The following is a 25,566-nucleotide window of genomic DNA, read 5'->3' as shown; positions in this document are numbered from 1 at the left end:
AGTTACTCTTTCAGCATCTAAGTCTTAGAATGAAGTCCTCTTTGCTGAAAAACGAACATAATCTGCTGTTTAAACTAATAAAAGAACAACAAACCAAAATCAACCTGCATTACTGTTAGCAGCGTACAGACATGACAGAAAGCAGCAGTAAGGCTGACATTTTCTTAGTTAAGCTAAACGACTAATAACTACCTGGAATAACACGGGGAGTGAGCACAAGGCTGCAGCTTTATACCTCTGGATCCCATTCAGGGCCAGGCTGTTTATTTCCTTTAATGCTTTACATCTGTTAGCATTAAACCACACTATCAGCTCTGATGGATTTACATGTATCTTGCTGTTGCATGCATCTCTTGAGAGGCTGAGGGATGGGAAAGGTTACCTTCCCGCAATTGCGTTCCTACCCCCATAGCTCTCATGCAGCCTTCAGGGAAGCATTAAAAAAAGAAAAAGAAAAGTAAAGAGAAGCAAAACCCAAAGAGCTTCCTTCTCCCATGAATTAAACAAAATGTTCTGAGGCTGTATAACATCCATAGGAGAAGAAACGCTGCCGGTGATCAGCATCGCAAACCTTCCTTCTGATGGCACAACGTGTCAAGGACATTTTTAATGAGGGATCAAGGACACTGCTTCTTGAGAGTCATCTTGTTTAAGCTGTGCTAACTGTGGCTTTCTTAGCATGCAAACCCAGCACCTCACAAGAGAGGCAGGAAAGCACCACAAGGCAAAGAAGTATCCTGCTTGCAAGGCTGTTCCTGTCATACCTGCAGGGGAAATAATCTCAGATGTTGCAGAGAGCATCTTTCTATTGATCCTTCCCCAACAGCCGTTAACTTAGAGCCACTCAGTAAGGAGATGGAAATGCCAGAAATGAGGAAAAATACACCAAAATAAGCAGAGACCTGTAGTGAGCCTATCCATTATCCACTTTCTGATAAACCCCAGTCCATATGACAGAAACTACACTTCTGAGAAGCCTAAGGAATCAGTGGATGCTGCATTACAGAAGAGTCTTTCAGATATCTGACACTGCTGGGAATAAACTCCTGATGGACCACGACCAAAAGAAGGACATGAGCTAGCAAAGAGAACAAAGATCAGAAGTTATGCAGGGATGCTGAGTACACTGCTCCCAGTTTCTCTCTATCTCCAGGTGCTGGGTCATGCATGACTAGATTTCCCAAGCAGTACCTGGTGTATGGCCAGCAGCAGCAGTATTAGAGGCTTAGCTTTCAGGCCTTGCTCTCCAGGGACTTCCTCCACTTGGAGCAGAGGCTTTGATCCTGAGTAGTACATTTGCACAAAAAGAACCTGGGTATGATTTTAAAGAGAGAGAGAGAGAAAAGTGAACACAAGCTTTGCTTCTGCATCTTATGTCTCCAATCTGCTCCTTGAAAATGGCAAAGACATCTCAGACATATTGTCAAAGGACCCAACTAATTTTTCAGCCTAATCCATTCTTTGTATCTCCATGAAAAAATAATATATATATATATGTATATACAGAAAATTCTTGAAATTAAGGCAGTTTTTCACTTCCATGAAAGCAGGGAGGGATCTTAGGTCCCAGCTTCTTATGGGGACCCTCTATCTTATTCACTGCTCCTGTGCTGCCCACAAGCTGCCAGCATGACATCCTCATCCACTCAACTCTCTCTTTTCCATTTCATCCTTTCTGGACTAATTAGGTGAGAACCGTCTTCAAGTCAGACATAATGCTGAAATCTAAAAGATCTAAATATAAAAAGTGACATCATTTCTTACGGGCATGCATTCCCACCTGAGAGACTCTGGTTTCCTTCACAACCCCTCTTTGTGGCCAGCAATCTTCCAAGATTATTACTTAAAGATAAAATGGTTTCTCCAACACATTCATCAAATCAGGTGATGATAAGGCTGATTAATCCAGGAACCTCCATCCTTCCTGAAAACAATAAACTGCAAGGCCTACAGACAACAGGATGGAAAATATTACAAAACTTATTTTAAGAAATGCTCTGCTTTCTCTATCGAAGCCATCCTGAATTCCTGTCTTCCTACATGTTAAAGGATAACACATAGAATCACAGAACAACCCAATTTGGAAGGGACCCATAGAGATTACTGAGTCCATACTGGACCACCCAAAAATCAGATTGTATGTCTGAGTAGATAAATAAGGACGGTTCCAGAGAAGGTGATTAAAGTCATTAGAGCAATAGGAAGGCTAAAAAATATGAGTGTCTTTCGTGACCAGATGCACAAGAGAGACAATCATTGTTTACAAAATAACTGGCAATTTGGGCACTCCCAATTATTCTCTCTTACAGCAGAGGACAAAAATGCATTTGCAAAGGTGAAAGCGCAGCTGAAGAGAGGAAACATTTTCTGAGCAACACACAGCTGATCTATGAAACTCAACTGATAGACTCAAAAAGCATTAACCACTCGTACAGAAAATAAGAACATTGGAACATTTCATTAGAAAGGATTATTGTTATTATAATTACTTGGAAAGGCTATAATTTCTCACATTTCCAAGTATAAATAAATAACTGTCTGAAGATAGAAAGGCATTCCCCCATATGGTGGGAATAGTTTGTAATTGTCCACGATGGCAATTTCTTGCATCTCTCTGAAATCTCTAATGCTGGGCACTGTCAGGAAGGACTCCTGACTGGCTGAACATCGTACAATGGATCCTGTCTCATGATTCACATCTTCACAGATGAAAATACAGGTTGTGTGTTACAATGAAAAATAAGTATTAATGCGATGGAAAGCCTGACAAGACAAATCCAGGTAGCAATACCCAAATTCTTGGCTGCCCCCTGCAGTTCAAAGGAGATCAAACACTGTTTTGTTGTTTGATACTGGGAGTTTGCTTGCTATTTGAATACCTTGGACTTTTATCTTTTAATGAGATGCTGATGCTTTATGGAAGATACTGTAGAATGGCATCTTCAGAAACAATTCTGAAGTACACAGTGTAATGTAAAAACTTGTTGAGCAGCCCAGACAGAACAAACAGATTACACAGGAATAGACAGAATAGACAGGAATAGATGCTTTCTATTCTTCCCTTTATTCCTTATTTCTAATGATACTGCCCTGATAGCTCTTCTTGAATTTAGTTTCTTCCATTGCTTACTCTCCCTCCAAGCTCCAATTCCTCTAACTCTTTTTTGAAAGAGGGATTTAAGGTAGTAACTAATTGTTAATGCTTAATAGGAAGCCATTATAGTTTAACAGGTAATAAGATACCATAAATAACACTGCTGGTAATGCACTTTTAAATGGTTAAGGATGTACTTGAAAGCGTAACCACACAAAGCCTGCTTCTGTTACTTTAAAAATGAAACTCATCCTTCCAGAAATTAGCTTCACATCCATCCGAAAAACACAAGTTTTACCAAGAAGAAATGGATGCAGGATTGAGAGACATATTCAGCAAGGGACTCCGACTGCATCAGGGGAGAAACATGGAAAGAACACGCTCTAATAGCTGGAAACAGCTGTTTTTTCTTCTATCCTCTTACAGTGTACAGACCCTGCTTCTCCTTCCTGCTCTGGTGGTGGCCAGTGCTTGGCATGCTGTCTTTGCTCAGCCTGAACTATTGTTATCTACAGACTGGCCGTGGCCAAAATGGCACAGGTCTTCATCTTGTGAGTGAACTCCCCCAGTATTCATGGGAATTGGATTTGAGATTTTAGGCTTTATTTTTGTGTGTGTGTGTTCTTCAGATGTTAAGTATTCACAGAACCATACTCAGGCTGAAAGGGACCTCAAGGATCATCAAGTTCCAACCCTCTGTGAAGATCCGTATGAAGTATTAACATCACATGATCTTATCATCACATCTTTGCAGGCCCAGCTCCAGCCAAATTCTCACAAATTCTTCCTGCTAATATCTCATTTAGCTTATACATCTTAATAAACCCCCACTGTTTCTGAGACGATATAATGAATCGCCACAGGCTACAGCAGCTGGCTTACATGTTTATGCCTCTATGCATATATGTCCATGTACATGTGTGTGCTGGGTCTAAAAACACCAACCTGCACGTATTTACCTCAGTCTCACACAATACTCCTGCCATGTCTGTCTCTCTAATATCTCATATGGCAGCAAGCAGCAGGGGCTGCGCATGAGTCACAGCCACAATACACTGCACAGCCAGAGCCTCTGACAGAATATACAATAGAGCTGAGATGTCAGTGGAGGTGGCTTTGGAGTACTTTAAAAATGCTGTTCAAGTGCCAACTTTCACCTCCAAATATGACACTTTGTTCGCCCACCCACTTTCGTTCCAAGTTAAATGTTCCTTTTACTGCAACTCGACAGCTTTAATTATGAATTTATCTGTCTTTTTCTATCCCTATAACTGTTCAGTCTCTCATTTGTCTTGCTAAGATTTTTGATATGCTCCTAGATAGCAGCTGTATACTGTCACCACAGTACAAGTGGCCTGGTCAGACTCTCATTTGCAGGCTGGGCATCAGACCAAAACCTGCAATAAGCTGTTTGCCTCGAAAGCACAAATCTCATGTGTTCCCTCTGCAGAGAAAGAACAGAGAGATGGGGACACAGTGTGCTGATGAGCATCACTGTATCAGAACCACAATGCTTTCCTTTGCTCTTATTGCCTGAGAAACTTAAATACATATAAAATTCTGACCTGAGGAAAACGTGGATCCCACTGATGGTTTCACTGAGGATGCAGCTCCTTCTATCATATTTTGCCCACGACAGAAGACATCCATTTTAAACACTAATGTTTTAAACAGTAGCAGCACACGTAGCCCTGCCGCCATCAATGCTGTGCAGGACTGATGTGTGGTAAAGCCTTCACCAACTAGCTCTGCAATAATGTTATATGGAGTGTCCTAACACTGCCTCTTAAACACCTGATCCATGGTCAACCCAAAATTGTCGCATCTGGCTGCATTCAAAATGACTGTAAGTCTAAACATATCAATCCTCTCATTATCCTTTGTGACTTCTAGGAAAGACTCTATCCCGTTCCAGTGTCAGCACTATCCTGGTCTATAAAGATCACCTCAGACGGAAGTGCATATCCCTCATAATCCAGTCTTTTGGGAGATATTTCATAACTTCATAAATTAATGTTGATTGCTTTAGAAGTAAATTTTTATCCCAGCATGTGAAGGGACCCAATGACTTCCACATTTCAAGTACGATTTTAAGGGAAAAGGACTGTACCACAGAAATACAGATGCTCCTAATCAATACGAAAATGTCTAATACCAGGCAGTAGCAATGTGCCTCACAGAAAGGGCAATGCAGAGCCCATTTGTTCTGCTGGATATATACAAGTTCATTATCGGTACTCCAGTCAGATCTGTACGTGTACAGTAATTTGAATAACCTTCGATATGATAGCATGCAGTCCTTCTGTGATTCCTTTTTCTGCCATTTGCTCTTTTCATCTCATCCCTTCCTACTGCTGTTTAAATTGCTATTATTAGCTATTAAATGATAAATGAATTACCTCTGAAGTAAGCATGAATAATTGTTCCCAGCCTGAGATAGGCTTGGACTGGTATTTGGTAACAGTCAACAAGATCTGTGTGGCTCCCAAGGTTATTTCATAATAATAATAAAAATCAATAGGAAGAAAACAGGGACAGCTCCAGAAAGTGTTAATGAAAAGTTGCTGAATTACAGTGGCTCACCTGTGCACAGCTACATAAAAGCCTTCTGAATACCAAATACATTAATTATAGACTGCATTGCTCGGCTGAACCTCCACAGAATTCATTGGGCTTGTATTCTCACACTAACAAAGGAGAGACGCTGAAGAGTGCTGGATGAGAAGGATGAAGGGAGGGAGGGATGGAAGAAAGTTCATGTTCTTATTTACAAAACACAATTATCAATATATATGTACTGAGAGTAAAATCTGAATCCAGTAATAGATCTAAATCCAAAGTTGGAGGTGTTTCCTCTCATGAGCAGGCACATCAAGGTTTTACGTCAGACCCTGGACAGAAAGAAGATACTCCCCTTTTGCAGCATCTGTATGAAAGAGCACTGTAGAGTATATATGTATTTAAGCAATACCTCCTGGTAGTCATAAACTGATTCTGACTCCTTACAGTAATGTGAGTCTACCCCAGAACTCTGCAGCTGCTCTCATAGCTGACACACTCCTTTACTGTTAAAAGTTAGGCGGTGCCCTTGAAGAGTTATATGAAATACATTAGCAGCTCCTTTTGCTCCATGTTCTACACCACTAACATGACACAGTATGGCAAACACGAAACTTGGATTTACCTAATAAGCTATCACCATCACCATGCCCTTTTTGCTCAGGCATCCAAACACAGGAATATCACATTCATAGATGTTCACAAAGCAGTAGAAACTTCAAATTCCTCTAACAGCTACATAACCTGTGACCAAGCTAAAAAATGGAATCAATAAATAACCTCTCCTTCTGAAAGCTGCCCCAAGATATTTAATGTCTACAGATGATCAAGGTTAAAAATGTTCCAAATCTTTACTTAAAGAAAAATGAACGTTCAATCAAACAGAAATCTGAATCAAAACTACCAGATGATTCCTGCTGATGTTTTCCAGGGAATTAGATTCACAAAATGATGAAAGAGCCCTTTCATCTCCATGCATGTGTCAGAGGACTCCCCAGAGTCCAACCGTACAGACTGCCCCAGTGGATCAGGTACTCAGCCTGTTGGAACCATGAGGAGATGGGGCATTTGGGAGGGTGAAGCACTGTCTTGCACTCAAACACTTCAGCCAAAATTAGTTCCAGTTCATATAATTTAAACGAACAAACAAAAAACTGTAACAACAAATGAAACCCACATTCACCTGTAAGCAGAGGAAGACACAAACCAGGAAGCAAGGGAGCCATTTGCCATCACTGCACAGAACTATCATGTCGTAATTCTGCTGTTTAAATATGTGTTAAAGATGCATGAATTGAAACCAACACGCCTCGTTCCTTCTTTGTTCTTTTGCTCTTTGAACTTCCCACCTTTGGGTCTGCTTCACTCTATTTTGATCTGAATGGCATTTTGGCCACATAGCTTAAAAGATGAGCAGAATTGCTTGCACAGCCATAATCAGGCGAGGATGCATTACAGAGAAGAGATGGGAAATCCAACAGTTCAATACTATCTAGGATTGTGATGGTGCATCAATGAAGTATAGGAGAAGAGCAAGCACAGTTCCAAATGATCTACAAATCCTTCTTGTATATTATTGGATTTGCCATCCACTCACTGACCATTTTAACTGCTCACTGTATGGAAGATGAATAGATTGCACCTGGACAAAGGGCCATGGTAGTGATTAAACATTCTGCTTCTGATTAATATCACAGTAAGGTATATTTACCATCTGGGGAGGAGAGAAATTTATCTCTGTTCAAGAAACATAAGAAATGATAAAGAAACACAAGAGATGAATAATATCTGAGTCAGCAGAAAACACTTAATGACTTTGCAAGGGTCTGCCTCAGTATGTAAGAAACACCTCCCAAACAAAGGGCTACAACTGCTGCAGTGTTTGCAAAACACTCAAAGGCACAAATGCAAAAAGAGAATGAACAGAAGTGCCATCCGTTCAAAACATGAGGAAAAAGGGGAAAACACCCTTAACAAGGTAATGCTTTCTGAAACCTGCTCTTAGTGAGCAGTCACTTCTCATTCTCTTTGTGGTCATGAAAAATGTGAAGTTACCTGGGCAGCACTGACTTAAAACCCAATTGTTTCATAGCAAATGAGGCATGAAACTTATTATCAAAAAACATGATGTCTGAAGTACATGCTGTCATTTTGTTTTCCCAGAAGACAGCTTCCGAATGCCTGAACTGACTGCAAGACATGGCTGGAAATACAAGAATTAGTGGCTCTTCTTGAGCAAAAGCAGAGTTGTGAAGCCAACATCTACAGCACTGTATCTTTGTGAGATAAGAGAGTAAAATGCCTCTACAATCAACTGATACATTACCTTGTTTTTCAGAAGATGGCTGCAAAATGCAGTTAACCCTCCACATATTTGACATTTGACTTGGCAGAATGGTCCTTAAAACTGGCCTGCTGGTAGAGGAATAGCCTTTTGATGCAGAAAAACACCTATAAAAAGTTTCTGAAAAGAAAAACCCACAAACTACTAAGTTCTTTAGTAGGTCTTGTGCAATATGAGGGTGACGGCACCTAAACAAGTGTGAGAGTTAAGGAGAAATGCCCCAGGGGCACAGGATGCTAACTAAAAGCTGGCTGATACCTTGAACAATTTAACCACTAGACAGGCAGTTATGAGAATTGTATTAGGATGATCAAGAGTTTGTTCCATCCCCAGATGCATCTATGCTTCTGAAGTTTGCAGGATGTTCTCTGGATGATATTCTTTTTGGAAACATTTAAAGAATCACTTGTTTTTGTCTTCAACTAATAATCATGGGAAGCAATATATTAGGTACCAACAACCTTTGGAGTACTGGTTCCAGGACTCTGCTAGCACATCATTTACATACCATTTAAACAGAGCTAAAACAAAAGTCCCCTTACTAGACTTTCCCCAGTTTTAGAAAGGTACAGCATTGAGTAGAGCATTGAGTAGGAAGTAAATAGGAGGTTTTTGTGGAGAGAGAATATCTGAGTAAGGAACTTGCAGTGTACTGTAGAGATTTCAGAGTTAAACTATTTCCACACAGTCAAGCACTTTCAGGTAATCCAGAATCCTATGATCTCACTGCATCTCATGGCAATAATCTCAGTAGTTACCTGTTGGTCTTTAAGACAGCTGCCCTTAGAGAACCAGAGATGAAGAGTTGTTATGTGAATTTCATGTTCTCCAAGGATTTCCAGGTTCTGGGGGAAATACTCTACTGTTCTATTAGTAATGTAGCCCCAGAGACAAAAATTCAACTCCCTTTTTGCTTATTTTCAGATATAGCTACTTTGTTACCCTGCCTCTGCTGGGAACTTACTACACAGTTAATGCTCCTGAATGACTTCATATACTGTATGTGCTAGACTGAGGTCAAGAAGGAATTCTTGCCTGTGTTCCAAAATACATTTTGTTAGGACCACTAAAGGTTTAGCACACCTTTCTTCGGCTCACTGGAGACTGTACACTGAACACTATGAAATCAGGTGGGAGAAATCCCCCATTCACACAAGATGCCTCCATTAGACCAGTCATTTCCCCAGTAGCTATTACCTTGCTTCGATCTACCGCTCACTGACTCTGACAGAGCAAATAGTTTATTCTAGAGAAGTAGCCAGTGTCCAGCCTGCTCCTTCATCCTCCTCACAGCAGTAGCGGAAAAGTAAGGCTGCAAAATGCCCTGAGCAGAGAGAGCTCTAAGAGGAAAATTAAAAGACACATCCAGTTATAAACGTTGACAGGTGAAAATGTTCGCTGTTGGAGGGAGATGCTGAGATGCCAAGTCAATGCCACGCACACCAGACACCATGACAAAAAAAAAGACACAAACGCAGAACATGAACCGTAGGAGTTTCGTAACATAAAAGACCTCTGGCTTGTGATCTATGTACCTTTGCCATGAGACATATCACCTGGAAGTCAGATCTGTCCAGTACTGGATTAACTTCTCTTTCCATGGCTTGACCTGTCACCCGGAGTACTATAGAGACGGGCACTCAGAAATGCACATTTAGAAAATTAGATAGATGTATTGAACATAAGCACTGTGCAATTAATCTCACTGATCACAGCTGGAGTGGTCAGAGCAATTTCAGCATGTTTTCTGCAAAATAGAACCTTATCAACTAAATAAAGATCGTATTTTCATCAAGGTCGAGTGACAGTCATCGTTTTCTTCTGACACTGTTAATCCTGCTCTGATAGGAAACATCCATATGTGTATCTTTCTCTAGGTGAGAAAGTCAGTCAAGACAGTCTTCTGCAACACGCTCTACCAAAAACAAACTTAAGCTGCAGTCAGACCCATTGGCTCCCACTTAAACACCCACTATTCATTACACAGTACAGAGGTCTGGAAAAGGGATTGCCTGCAAGGTGTTTAAACCACCTCTGCTCACAGTGTAAAGCACACAAGAAAGACATCCCACAGTGTAACCATTTAGGTCGCTCCTGTGTAGCACCTGCAGGCCCCGAGTTCAACTCTGCTTTGGCAAAGGTACAAAAATAATTTGGGTTATTTCCATCCTCACAAGAGGAAAGCATAGAAAGTGTTCAAGTGTTTTTTGTGGTAACTACAGAAGACAACAGCACTGGTTCTAAGCTATAAACACTTCCTGCTCCTTAAACCATGAAAGACAGCTCTAGTCTTGGCAAAAGTAGACTATAATTACCATTGATGTAGTGACACACCACCAGTAAGCAGAAAGACTCTGCTGAGCTCCCTGTGCTACCTAAATGGAGAAAGACTGGATTTCATCTTTACAGAGTAAGATTAGACCGAGTGGAACCCCACACTGCAACCTCCAGTTCTGATGGATAATCAGTTTTTTATTTCATAGTCTATGCATTATTTTATTTCAAAGTCTGAGCTGGGGGAGAGGCCTGGATACAGCTGCTCTCCTGCCCATAGCAGTGTGCTCTCTTTATTCTGCATTCTTCCTTTGGTTGCTTTAGGCCTCTTATTCCCTCTAAAATCAAATTATGCAGTTCTCTTGGCGAGACTCAAAGAAACCCAGAAGCAAAATATTAATTTTCTGAATCAGAATCAATAAGCTGCACAATCCTTTTCAATGAATTATTTATCATAAAATAGAATACACTTACAAGCCAAGCCCCTTGGTCCCCACATCTCCCTTTTCCTGATCTTTTGCAAAAAGCTCCTGTAATATGGCAAATCTTTAGACAGGAGCAAACAATGTAATGTTTACTTGTACTACAAATGCCAACTAATTGCACCTAACCCATCAGAACTCCATAAATCTGCAATTCCACCCACTGGAGTGAAAATGAACAAGTAACCATCACACTGCCTTCAGCAGTGACATCCCATCCCCAGATGACACAGAACCTTGAAGGGACAGAGCGCTTTGCTTTTGACCACCACAAACAGATATGGAATGGCATGGGAGCTGTACAAGGTAAGGGATTTTTCTTTAATTCTTAACTTCTTTAAAAGTATTTGTCATTAGAGAGCTGCTATATTGGTAAAGGTTCATCGCCCACACAACATCAGGAAAAATGAAATGAATGCTCACTAACATGAAACCAACCAAAGAAAAAGGTAATGGAAAACCACACAAATGAGAGAAAGTGCTCATGGAGTTGGTATGACCAACTTATTTTCAGTGTCTGGGACAAGTCAGAGTTCAATATTTTCCTTCCCTGAAGTTACTTTCATGCAAAAACTCCTCCAGCTCTAATTCAGAATTGGAAAATCTGATTTATATCTCAAATTCATCCACCTGGCCAGGCTTCAGTAGCTCTCTCTAATGAGACACCAACGATTTCTCGGATGGCTGTCCCCAGTACTGAAACCATTTAGGATACATGTTAATTGCTTCATTTATGTGTTCATATGTACAAGTGAGCACAGCTATACAAAAGGAATGTCTCTATATTTTAGTTCTCTTTTTTTCATTGTTCCCCATAAACATTAAAAACCACGAACAAGCTTGTAAGAATGGTTTCAGGCATGAGGAACAGGTGGTGCGAATGTCAGTTAAGTATTCCTGCAGGGGGAAGACTGGAAGTTTGCTGTAAATTATGGGGGCATTTCTGCAACAGAAAAAATTGGCTTTTCATTGATGAAGCTGGAAGCACTCTTTGATAACAAACCCACTGGGAACTTCAAATCATATCACATCACTCAGTTATTTTTTCCTCCATTTGTCTTGGAAAAACAATATTGCAAGAGTAAGTGCTTGCATGTAGAACTAGGAATAGCATGGTTTAGAAAGAGCACATACATTTCTGCTTCATCACAGCTGAAGCATCCCATATTCTGACCTTTACCCAGGCCAAATTCCCCACATATGAGGCAACCTCACTTGCATACATCCCATTGAACACAGGAAGCTAAGAAATGAATTTTGCAATTAGGAAAAAACACCTCCCATATGGTTGTTTGGATAATGACTTCATCACACGCACCAAAAATCACAAACCTATGCTTCATATGTCTGTAGGATACAATGCTGTGAGGAAAAGAGGAATGACTGTGCGAATCCTTGCAGAATCAGGCATACTGTTTCTAAATCATACCATCAAAGTCCTTCACCTAGAGAACATCTTCCCTGTAGGAGATTGACTCCACAGAGGAGATCTGAGGTGGACAGAGTATCACCTGAAACTTCAGTTTCCTGTTGATGAATTCACTGAGACAGTGCCATCCATATGCTCAAGTAATATTTTGAGAGGAAAATGAAATTTGTAAGGAAACTGTCACTGACCTTTGTGCCCGGTCTGTTATTGTTATCTCTTCCTCCAGATCTAGGAGTAGCGCTGCCTGAGCCATCACCTTCTTGCTGCAGGGCAAGGATTTGAGGTGCAGAATGAGCAGAGCAAGGCAAAACTTGCTTCCCATCTCCTCCAGCTCTTGAGTTCCCAGCTGCAGGCCCTGGTGGAAAAAAGGAGGAAGTTTCATTGCTGAGTGTACAAAGCGCAGGTGTTGGGAGACTGTTTTTCAGAAGGACAGCTCTTAGTATTACAGTATCACCTCATTCAGGTTCCCATACAGTCAGTCATGAATTCAATGATAGCATTTGTTCTACAGGATCTATTCTAAAATAGCTTCTATTTTACAGAGGCAACAGAGGCAAGTAGTGTAACTGCTCTGGTTACTTACACTGAAGTTGTCACTGTACAAATTAGACTCATACCCCAAGAGGATCTGACTAAATACACTCTTACAAATCATTAGGTCTCATCTTTTTTCTCTCTCTAGAAGCGTCATCTCCCTAAGCAATGGGAAACAAATAGGTTTTATGACTGTAAATACTGGACAGTGGCAGAGATTAGAGAAAAAACAGTGAAGAGGGGAAGGAGGGAACATCTTTAACAAGTTATGAATTGCTTTTTAAGAAAATCAATTACAAAGTAATTGCAAAATAACAAATAACTCTGAGGAATTTCTCAGTGTATTAAAAGCCTATGTCTCTAGTAGGGACGTGCAGGCAAAGAAATGCAAAAACAGGACTGGGATTATCAACATCACCTTTCCAAGAGGACTCCTTCAAGCTGTGGATCCTCACATGGAAGAGCCCTGACTTTGAATTGTCTGTGCATGCTTTTTCACTACTTAAAAAAATAAAGACCCAACAAAAAAGTAACACATCAAGGGCCTACATAGGAGTAATCCGGTGTAATTACTGGTAGTTTCTCACAAGCAGTGAGATGGCAAGAGACCAAAAAAAACCTCCAAAACCACAAAAGAGTCACCGAAAATAACCCAAAGAAACTGCAAAATCCCTCATCTTTGGCATTTAGTGATCACATCATGTGTTACTCCTTAATGCTATCACACCAGGGGTTGAATCAATTGCTGAACAATTGCAGCCTTTGTCAGTATCAGCCCCGTGTGCTTTTGAAGCACAAACCATTTCTGCAGCCAACCTTCTGACAAGAACTCCAATCCCATTTCCAAGACTGTTTCCTTAGCAACTGCCATAAGTCCGTGCTCACAGCCCTGGCACCAGCCACAAGCACAGTGTGTGCTCCACACCAGCATGGCCTGCTCTTGACCCTTCACTCGGTGTTTGTTACTGCACATCTTACAGGTAACAGAGCCCATATATTATATATATTATATATTTTATATATATAATATACCAGTAACTGATAACAGGGGGCTGAGCTCCAGTCTCCTGTTTCTTAGTAGTTAGTTTTGTTTTGCCTTCTTTAATTTGTTTATGTTTCCTATGTAAGGTTGCACTTATAATTTCTCTAGGATCTTCTGCACAGCTGAGAGAAATTGGGAGCCAACAGCATGGAGGTGGATGGAAAAAAGAGGCTTCCCAAGTGACCATCTACAGCTCCCTTGTAATGCTTTTTTTTGGTTCATGTTTGTTAGAGGCCACAAAATGTCTTACAAGGCGAATGCCTTCACTTCAACTCCAGCAAGTCCAGCATGTACAAATAAAATCTAACATTAAAGCAGCCCTATCTGATAACAAACACATTTTCCTATAGTAACCACATTGAAATTCTGCTTGTTTTCTCAAACTATATGAATAAATATGAATAGGTAATTATAATAATGAATAATGAACAAATAATGCATTATTTTGAGCTTGTACATATACTGAGTGGTTGGACAGCTAGATAAGCAGAGGACGTGCCTAGAAGAGCACACAAACAATATGAGAAAACAGAGCCTCCCTGCCAGGCGTAGACAAAGGACTCTGGAGATCTGACTTCTGCTCTCAGAAAGTCTCTTAAATATCTTTAAAGCAGTCAGCAAATCTCTAACACCATTTCTTCTCCCATCCTAATCACTGCAAGCTTTGCTAAGTAAGAGCCAGGTGCAATGAACTATAGTAATTATTAATAATGGGAAGAAAATAGATGAAGAGGCTTAGAGGAACCAATGGTCATTAATACAAAACAACGAGGGCCTAGCAGCTCTACATAGATTCCTCACTTCCATTATTTTACTTCAGAAGACATTTTAGTGTGGCAGTTACAATTGGCAGGTGGAAATGGTGACATTTCTGAGCAAAAATAAGTCACTTCCACAGCAAAGGAATTATTCTCTCAGGGGTAAAAAATACAAGGAACATCTTGGGGCTTTCCCTGGGGTGTATCTTAGGGTCCTGTTTCCAGGATCCAGGCAGCACACTAAATACCTATCAATCCAGGAGATGCGAATAGTGACAGTGCTAAAACTCAGCCTGTGGGCTTACAATTCCCCAGGGTTTTATTCAGGATATGAAGAGGCCTTAGGAAACTATGAACAGAGAAATAATAATAATAAAAGTATAATACACCTGAGAAGCCTCAGACAGTAAGTGCTCATGCTCTGAAGTTAGCTGCTTTATGATGGACCCATATTGCTTCGAGAACAGACAGCTCGGGAATAACAGCTGGAAACCTCAGCTAGAACATTACAAGTTAACACATTTAATTCACTTCAAACACAGGCAGTCTTTTATTTTCCAACTCAGACAATGCTCTCCCTCTTCTTCCTCAGCTCTCAGCAGAGGCAGGAGCTGGAGCTGCATTGGTGACTACCATTAAAGTGAAGATGCTGACAGAACTGATGCATCAAACTAACAGCATTAATGATATCTGCCAGCAGTGCCAAGAGCTGGTGCTCTGGGTAGAAACCAGCCCCTCCTGCCTTGCTTGAAATTCTTGAAATTCTACAAGAGATAAAGAAAGAGAAGTGGTGAACTTTTGATTTTGGTTAAGAAGCTCCACAGCAGTCAAGCTGGATTGTTTCTACTCACAGTGACAATATATAACCCGTTTGCCACTACCATGCAGGAGGAAGCTGTTCTACCTGCCATCAGGTCCTCTGCAATGTCCTGAACTCTCAGAGACCCTATCTTTCCCCATCACAATCCTACATGGCTCCATCCTCCTCTGGAGGCATCTGTATGAGAAGCGGAGTGCAGTGCAGTCTTCCAAGCCAGCAAAATCTAAGCAAAGTCTGAATCAGAAAACTGTACCAGAAAGCTGCAGACAAGATCATCAGTCTTAATTAGTTTAGCCTCATGGATATGCTAACAAAGGTATTCTTCTTTGATGATCAGCTCATATCTTTGCATAGTTTCTGCTCTTCATAACATGAAAGTGCCAGTCTGGATCAGCATTGGCTCAATACACACATTGCTGCGCAATACAAATATGCCCACTGGTCCCCTGGGCCCCCTCATGCATGTCTTTTGAAGACATAATGTTAAAGGATAACAGGTTTATAGTTTCCTGGCTGTTATAAAGAATAATGGAACTAGACATTATTTGCTAATCTCTTCTCATTTTTTCATACCACAGCAGACAGTATGGTAAGAGACATCACCATGCTCTAGTATCTGGATGTATCTGTATATATGATTTGGTGGGAAGAAACATTCCAGAGGAACTCAACATGGCTAATCAGATGAATTAAATGAACACAACCTATTAGCTCTTGGTCTAGTTAAACCAGTACATTTGTTCTCTGCCCAAACTGTTTTTATCATAACAGGGCAGTGAGGTGTTCATCTGCATCTCCTAAATGACACTGTGTCACAGTAATAGGAAACACGGAAGGAGGGGGAAAAATAAGAAAGCTATTCCGTGATTTATCATTTGGCCAAGATAATGGCAATAAAAATTCTCCTAATGAAAGTTGATGAAATTATACCGGAAAAAGAGTTCATTCGCATTCAGCACTGATGCATCAACTATATATTCACAACTAAATGCTTCCAACGTCTCTCAATTTACCTAAAAACACATCACAGGCTAAGAGACAATGTAATGGGAAAACTTCGTTATTCATTACTCATATGCTTTAAACAACCCCACAAGCCAAAGGCAGCGATAGTTTCATAACACAGATATTGTTGAAGGTGGAAGGACTCCAGAAGTTAAATTAGAATTTTCTCTCTCCACCAGGGTAACAAGAGCTGCAGTTAAACTGGAGTTGAAAGATATTAATAAACACAAGTAGACAACAGATTTCAGAGCCATCATTTTTCTCTTGCGTTCAGAGAAAAGGGATCTTTGGCACACAGTACGGTCACTTTTGGGCACTGTTCAATCCTTGAGGCAATATTTTTCCCTGCAAACTTACTTCCAGTCAACACATACACACACACATGCAGAGTATACTCTGCATCTCAACAGCTTTACACATGCACAATGGTTATGCCCTAAGGCTGGGTATAAATAAATTGGCAGTCTGGTTTCCCACTAATTCCATCAGTGAGCTCTCCATTGGAATACTAATAGAAACTACTTCGAGGCTGCACAGGACAAACCACACAGCTGAATGAAACATTTGGTGCCTGCAGATGAAATTTTAGCCTGGGCCAGCCCCAAAAGATAGTGTCCTTTAAACCCCTGTGAAAGAAAACATGCTGATGCACAATGGGGAACCAGCTATTGAGATGAGGACAGTAGGGAACAAGCCAGTTTTTCTCATGGCCCAGAGATCCCTAAGCAGTAGGTATGACATTCTAAACAGACAAAGTTTAGGGGATAGAAATTTGGGCCAAAAGATTTCAAAGGGATTAAGCAAGCAGAAAAGGCTGAAGATGGAGAAAAAAAATTGGGTAGCTTGAATTTCTAGAAAGATGAGAGGGGTTGAGTTAAAGACAGAAGATAAAAGGACTGGAGAGATAAAAGGATGAGAAAGAGGGAGGGGTGGTTGAGGTCAGTGGATGCTGATGTGGAGGAATGATAACAAGAGGAAAACTAATGGAAACCTCAATCCCCATCTCACTGTTGGAGAGGTGTGCTTCGTTATGAATGCCCATCCTCGCTTTCCTCAGTACTTTGGCTACTAGGTGAGGAAACAAGGCCCAGCTTGCTGTCAACCCTCCCTGAAAATCTGCTGAATTTAGCTGATGCTCTGATTCAGCTGGGACTGAGCAAACTTCTTTGTTTCGTCACAAGATGGGTTATTGATTTGTCATTCAAACGGACTCTTTCCCTGGCTAAAGATGCTACAGGCTAGATTGTTCAAGGGATGGAGGAAAGCAGATCAGAGAGCAGAAAGAGGCCTGAAAGGCCTGTTTGTAAGAGAACTGAGGATTTAGCAAATGGTAAAACTGGTTGTCAAGTTCTACTTATTCAGATAGCATAGATAGCCAACCAAAGTAAGCATAAAGATGGGGATATATTCTCATCACCCTCCCCCAGAGACTGCACACTCACACAGAGCAGTAGTGGTTGGGTATGGAATGCTTCCATACTTGCTGGATGCTGGTGCACCTCTTTCGCATTGCTTCCTGAGATGGAAGGTAGTACATGGTACCAGAAGGTCCAGTTTTGCCAGATCACTTCTTGGGTATCACTGGGACCAATGCATACATTTATGTGGGGCATAACTGTGAAAAGTGGCTGAATCAGGAATAAAAGATGGACAAAAATAGAAAGCAAAACCAACGTAGATGAGCCATAAAGAAGGTCCAGAGGGCAAAGAACAAAAGTAGTGGGAATTGTCAGTATGTTTTTGTTGTTGTCATTGTTTGTTTGTCAGGAAAAACAACAACAACAACAAAACAGAAAATAAATAGAAAAAATAAGTGCTAATTCTTGAAAGAAAACAAATAGTGCTCCAGATAATTAACTCTCCTACTTGGCAGACAAGAAGAAGAAATGGGGAAACTGTTCAAGGTCATACAGTGATTCTGGGGCAGTGTAAGAAAAGAAAACTACTTTACACTGGTGACAACCAAGTGCTTTGTTCAAGAACATTTCTGTCTTTAATGCAGGTTCCAGTACTGGCAACAGGTTAACTGCTGTTACCCCATCTGACTGTGCCTTCAACATTCATCTGTAGTCTACCCACGGCTTTCTCTCACTCGTACACCTTCTGCTGTGTGAACTCTATGGAACCTGGAACAAGTCACAGCCAGGTTATAGCCTGAGGTGCCTGAAGATTAAATGTGAGGTGGAGCTCTAAGTACATCTGAGAGTCTGTGTCAAATGAATTAGCTCATAAAAGCAGTCTGGGAAAGCAAGAAGTTGAATTTTTGCAAGTCCTAAATTGGCAGTTTAATCCCTGGATCACTTTTCCTCCCTCTCTACTTCCACTTCTCTGCTTGTATGAATAACTTCAGCATACAGAAAAGTGAGCAGACTCCAGGCCCACCCAAGCATTTTCAGCTATGAGTTTAACTCATTTGGCCATATTTCACCGTGAGAGTTAAATAACTTCCTAATCCTGGCTGGTGATCACCACATGCTTGGCAACAAAAGGATTTATGATGTTTATTCTGGCTAACGTAAATACAGATGCTATTCAGAAAGCGTCTAACCTGTTTTGAACATTCTTAGTACAGTATTTGTCTCCATAATGTCATTCACTATCAGGTTCTCCTGGTTAATTATGTGTTATATAAAGAACCAATTGTATCTTTTCATGAAATGCCCTCCATATTGTTCTATGTTACACAACACCTTGTTATTTTTCTGTGTGGCTTTAAAGCAGAGCAAGTATTTATAGTTACTGGGAAATTACAAAGTAGATTTTATTTTGAAATTCACTATACTATAATCTGCAATATAGAAAGCTTTGAAGCCTTTCCCTCTTACTCTGATAAAACATATGCCATTCTGCCCATCCCAGAGGTGAAATATGTATTGACCAAAATGACACAGCAACACTAGTACGCTTTTCTTCCCCATACAAAATAAGACCCCTGATGGATCATGGTATCACACTTGCACCAACATAATGATTTAGGCACTAGAGTGCATTTAGAAAGAAGCCAGCACAGCATGACCCAGACATCACAGCATGCTCCAGCCTGATAGCTGTCTGCCCCACAGGATCTCTGGTGCTCTGTTCCCATGCTAGCACATTACAGACACAAGCAGACCGGCAAAGCTGCATGTTGGCCTGATAGCAACGTTACATGGAGTGGAATTTAATGGGGTGGCGAGTTTGCTTCCTGCTATGCTGCCACCAAATATCCACATCACTGTGAAGCCTCTCCCCAGCACAGTGCTGAGTGTTACTGCTGAGCTCTCTGCACTCTTTCCCTTTCTCTCTCAATAGCTCAAGTATCACTAATACTCTCCCATATCGAATCTGCCTTCCAGGCCACTGTGTGCTTCCTCTAGCCCCCCCTTTCATTATCTCTTTTGCCTTACAAAGAAAATAACTCATAACAGACAAAGCAGTCCAAAGGAGGTACTACCATTCACGTCTATAGGGATATTATAGCATCTTCCAAGCCTACATTTTCTCACATACACAAGCATCTTACTCACTTTCTTCTTTATTGTTGCTGCTGCACATGGCACAGATATCTTTATTGAGCTGTCTTTCTAATCGCTACTTATGTTTTCCTGAACAGTCAGAGCTAATTCAGAACCCAACCATGTGTTTGAATGCTTTAAACTATTCCTTCAAACATGCTTTACCCCGCCACCGTCTGTATTTTATCTTCCATTCCCGTAACCACAGTCTTGCTGTCCTCCTTCCTACTGTATAATTCATATCAGCTGCAAACAGTAAATCTTAGCATTTTACTGTTCTCCTCATTTCTCAGTCATTAAAGAAATACAGACCAAAACAGAGTGGTAGCTGGAGTCACCTTACTATCCATTTCTTCCCACCCCAGTGATGATTAATACATCCCACCTATTTTTCCAGACTTTTAAGTAGATTTTCACTATACAAATGACCCTTTTGTGCCTCACCCCAAAACTCCAATCCCTTTGGGATTTCTTTTGGGTGAGGGAAACTCTCTTCTCCTTAGTTCTGACTTAACTAGGATGTCCACCAATGCTGCTCACTTAAATATGAGTCTTAACAAATGACAAACTTTGTATACTGCATCTCCCTTCACTCATGCCATCAAGGCAATTAACTCAGTCACTGTGCTTCCCTGCCCTTGTGTTTCTCGTAGGTTTTTTCTTTTTTTGGTGGTTCTCAACCTCTGGAGTAAATTTTAAAACATAAGGAATCAGAATGAGCACATTGTTTAGCATGTTTGAGATGTCTGCTATCTACCCCACTGGCCATTATTAATGATTTTACCAGTTTGAATCTTCAGTTCCTTTGTTCCCTTATAACTCTTACAGCAATAAAACCTGAGGTTTACCTGATTCTGTGTGTTGTAGCCTTGGTTGAATATAAAATAACACCGACAGATAACGTGCAGACATTGTCTTCCTGCATAAAACAGCCAGAGTGGTCCCACAGCATTCTGCTCTGTGCCTGTCCTGGCTGCCTACCAGCTCTGCCAACATGCCTGTGGCCCCAGGACAGCTTAAATAGCTCCAGCATGCATCCAAATCTCAGCCTTCACAATTCCTTATTATTCCAGTCCTGAGGGTCCACTGTTTCCTTCCAGAGCCTTTTGATTATGCCTTGGAGCATGCTTCTTTTTTCCAGATCTAAGTCTGTTCTATACTAAATCCCTCATTTCCTCTGACTCCTGCTTCCATTGGCACCAGAGCAAAACTTCTACCCGATGGCAGTCCCCTTGCCTGGGCCACGCCACACGCCAGCTCCTGCAGTTAAATTGCCATGCACATATTCACAGATCAGCCCAAGACCTTCTCTTTGTTGGTCTCCTTAAACATTTACTTTAAACACGTCTTCATAAAGAGACTCATGAGTGAGAGGTAAGGGCACAGAGCCATCTGCAGCTCTGAGCCTTCCTTTCTCGTTTCTCAAATTTCACATATATTGTATGGCTGTCCCCTTACACTGCGCCTTTTCCCCTATATTATGAAGGATTCCTCATGTCAATTTTCTATCTTTTTTCAATTCACAAGTTCTCTTTGGTTATCTTCAGCCAGCTGCCAAAGCTGGTTTCCCCACCTAACACACTTCCAAGTGATCAGTGACAGTAAGCAACTACAATTCTAGAATTCATTGTATTAGCACTTCTAAAGCAACAAAGGAACCATTGATTTCCCAAGCCAAGGATACACAGGAAAGCACAAAAGGCATACGTGCCCAGTTCAGATCAGAGAGGAAAGAGACACACTGTTTGGTGAGGAATCCAGCCTGGTAACTGCTCCCTTTGAAGGTGAAGGATGGGAGTACAAAGAAGGGGCTTGTTGGCTGTGTTCTAATGGGTGTTAGCATAATTATTCTGATACAGGATGCTTCTTGCAGCTTGAATATGTCAGAAAGTTACCTTAACAGACGTATTTTACCAAAAGGCCCAGGGAGAAAGAATGATCTTTTTACAAGAAGGTTGGGTTAGGAGGGACATCCTGTGAAGGGTCTTGGGAATACAGACCACACAACCAGATGCCAGACATCAAGATAAGTTCCTCCAGGTGAAACAGTTGCCACCAGCTGCTAACCAGGATTTATAGGTCTGCGGAGTCCAAAGGCTCACTTTATTGCCAACCCAGATGTCCGCTGGTACAAGTAGTCTGATGGCTGATGGGGTTTTTTTAAACCACTCTTTTGGCTGAGAATACGATTAGTATCAAAAGAAAGGAACCAGCAAACAAAAACAACAGAGATCAAAACTGAATATTCTACATTATTACAGCAGATATGAGCCCCTGTTGCTTGCCCACAAGGAACCTACCAGCAGCATGAGCTCAGACGTTTGGACTTGTTTACCAAGGATGAGTGTCAATTAGACACAAACTTCTTCAAACCACCTATAAGCCTTTACTGCTCTTATAATCCCACCAGCAAAGGCTTACTTTAACTTCTTCACTTACTGTGCTTTTGGAAAGAAAGAGAAAAAGAAATCAGGTGTTTGAAGGCTGTAAGGAACAGACTGAAGAAAGGGAAACAAGATCAGAGAGACAGAAGTAGGGTGAGGGGGAGGCAACTATCTCTATCAAGTGGGATAACTGATGTGACTCACACAAAAGCAGCTTATATTTCCTCTTGTTCTGCAATGAATATTTCCACTTTGTCTTTTTCAGAGGAGACCAGCCAGAAGCAAATGCACAGCAGCTGAGTAATGCCTCAACCTCCAGAGCATCATGCAAAAAGAGAAAGACATGTAGGCCTCAGAAGAATAAACTAAGTTTCTCTGAGTCTTTGGAGACCTACTGACCGTTCACAGTGTGACGCAGGCAAACCTGTATTAACAGAGAAGATGCTGACTCCAGATTATAGGCTTTCAAGACTTCTTATCTTGCAGCTGTACTACCTGAGAAAATTTGCATAAGAACAAGCTGCCTCTTTCTTAGAAGTCTTTTTCAACCTGTTTTTATGATTTCCACTTAAAACGATAATCCTCTTTTTGTGACACTGCAATCATTTCTACTACAATCAAGTGTTCCATCCAGAAGGAGGATTACTGTCTCGGTTTGGGGAAGTAATATGGACCTCAGAAAGAACAAAGCAGCCAGTTTACAAGCAAATGACCTTGATAATAAAGAAAAAAAGAAAACAAGAGCGTGTATGATCAGATCTGCCTCTTCCAAGAGACATCTGATGCACTTCAGGCTCACAAGAACTGGTATTTCCTCAATATGTTCATACAATGGAGCTGGAAAAATTGGCAATGCCTACCTTCACTGTGCCAACCCAACATACACTCAGATTTTTCCTTAGACAACCTACCAACGTTTTAAATGTGAACACTGGAGACACGTATACAATAAACCTAGCACAGTACACAACGCCATGCATTTAGCACCATGTCTTTTGAGGAGGAGCATCGCCTCACATGGTGCCGAGTGTCAAACAACTGTTCTAAATCATTGCCACTGGCAGCTGCTCTGAAATCCAAAGAACAAACGGTTAAAATAAATGAAAGCAAATGCCTTTTTCTTTCTCCCCCCAAGAAGATAATTTAGCATGACTTTCCACAGAACAATTTGCATGGGATTACCCACAATACACTGCATTATGGTAATACTCGACAATCTCTGATGCATATTAGACTGGCAGTGTTAAAAATCTGTCAAAGGAAAAATAAACGATACGGGAAAATGATGATGTAAGACAGGACAGTAAACACTCTGCACTTGTGTAATCTGCCAAAATTCACTCCAAAATTGGCCTGGGAAAGAGAATGAGAGAGTATTGTGCACTCGGAACAGCTTTAGGGAACATTCCCAACTCAAGCAGAAAACAATACCTGACTGAGACACGGACGTAATCACAGAGGAGTGGAAAATACAACAGATCCGAATGAGGAGCTGAATAGGAAACACGGAGTGATTTTCTTCATTTCTTTGATTTCCCACTGGGCAGTAACCTGGAGGGAATCTTCCCTCTTGTTCATCCAAAGCAGGTTCGGTTCACTACCCTTCACTACACACGTTCACTCAGTCTGCCTTCTGCTCCTCTCCAAGCCCCTCTGTATCTTCTTCTGATGCTGCTGGTGATCCTTAATGGACTCTGCACAGTCTCTGTGTTCAAAAGTGTTTGTCCCAAAACAATGAGCCCCAGAGCTGTATTAGTCGCAGAATCCAAACTACCAGCACCTCCTGCCCTCAGCCATGGTTGGCTGCTCAGCCCTTCAATACACTTCACCCAGAGAACAGGGACGCTAAGGATTTCTTGCACCGACCTCGTACTTTCCTACATAAAAAAAGCTGCAGGAAAATAGTATCAAATGAACTGATTTTGCCAGTTCCATGCATCATGTTCCTAGTAATTCAAGTAATTGTCTATCACTCCTCAAATCCCTAAGAATCGTGGAATTATAGATTCTTAGCTTAGGTTGGAAGGGTCCTTAAAGATCACAGAGTTCCAACTGTCTGCCATGGGCTGGTTGCCCCCACCAGCTAAGGCTGCCCAGGACACTAAGACACATTCCCCCAGGACACTAAGGGGGAATGAGGCATAGGTTTGGCCAAGAGGTGGGAAAGAGAGAAGTAGCATTTTCCATGTGGGTTTATTCAGTAATTCTCTCACCACTAAGTTGCAGAAAATGGAAGGAAAAAAAACCACAACAACCAACAAACAAGCAAGGGATGAGGCCAAATTATATTGCTGAAGAGGAGTTATAGAGATTAGTGTAGTAATTAATCAAGACAACCATGTCAGCAAGGGTCTGACCTTTATTCCTGCCCTAGTAACAGCTTTGTCCCCGATGACTTTTGGCTTGCATGCTAAAGCGATTTAGATACATCCCTCAATTAATCGCAGGATATCCTCTGGGAGATAGGAGAGCAGTACTGCAAGCTGCCAACAGGGATGCTGAATCAGAGGAGGAGTGACCTAGTGAAGGGCACCTAGTGAAGGACATCAGCAGAGATGGGGAGGTAACCCACAGTTCTCTTTACCTCCTACACTTCACCCCTCACTGCTGAAAGCAAAATTGTTTGAAGCATCTAATTCGAGATCCTGCCATATTTTAAAAGATTAAGATTTCCAAAAAATAAGAAAAATAATAAGAGTGTCTTAAAATAACTTGCGTCTTTTTCTGTAAAGAAGCAACAGCACCACATCAAACTCACTCAGGCAGGATGACAGGCAGCTGCAGAGATCACGGCAGCAGTTGCTTCCCTCTTCTCTCTTTTCTTGTGAGATAAAGACCTTCTATCAGGCAGATGTGCTGCCAATCCCACACTCGTAGAGAGTGTGGAGTCCCTTGCTCAGTGTTTTGGGTCACCTGCAGCTTCTAGAGTAACTAGCAAGCACTACTCTCTGACAAAGAACCTCAAAGCTCTGCAGATGCAGTTGTGCCCCTGAACATATGGGAGTACCTTCTATCCTGCCCACTAGGGACAGACAAGTGGAATCTGAGCTCTCTCAGAAAGGCAGTGTACAACTACAGACCTTCAGTAAATAGAAGGACTAAAAAGCTACACATTCAGGAGAGTGGTGAAGCTCAAGATTGGCAAGAGATAGAAACAACACTAGGAGACGTCTGCTTCTATTAGAATAGCTATTATCACAGCAACTGAATACCTGAATCAGTTTTTGTCTCCTAAGAAAAATAACAAACGCATTTGCCCATCAAGTTTGTCCATTATGGCAGTTAGAAGCAGAGACTGTCAGAGCTTTATGCCTGTGAATTAAAGTCCCTGTCAGGATCTTAGCTAG

General features: G+C 41.3%; 1 protein-coding gene and 1 long non-coding RNA gene across 3 annotated transcripts in view; one reads left to right on the top strand and one right to left on the bottom strand.

Moving 5' to 3' along the window:
* LOC146752310 (cytosolic carboxypeptidase 4-like) overlaps positions 1–25,566 on the bottom strand; it is a 268,713-nt gene that overhangs the window by 218,774 nt on the left and 24,373 nt on the right. For both annotated transcript variants that reach the window (XM_085532005.1, XM_085532004.1), the window contains exon 4: positions 12,371–12,537. In XM_085532005.1, coding sequence (XP_085388131.1) covers positions 12,371–12,537 — 167 coding nt within the window. The remainder of the gene's footprint in view (positions 1–12,370; positions 12,538–25,566) is intronic.
* Positions 13,404–15,927, top strand: LOC146752311 (uncharacterized). The gene is made up of 3 exons (XR_014940665.1): positions 13,404–13,696; positions 13,867–13,958; positions 15,109–15,927. It is a non-coding gene; the product is annotated as an uncharacterized LOC146752311 (long non-coding RNA).

The sequence above is a fragment of the Coturnix japonica genome, unplaced genomic scaffold (genome assembly GCF_054131305.1).
Source record: "Coturnix japonica strain WE unplaced genomic scaffold, WE-NBRP24 Scf046, whole genome shotgun sequence".
Lineage (NCBI taxonomy): Eukaryota > Metazoa > Chordata > Aves > Galliformes > Phasianidae > Coturnix > Coturnix japonica.
This window is presented reverse-complemented; position numbering and strand designations above follow the sequence as displayed.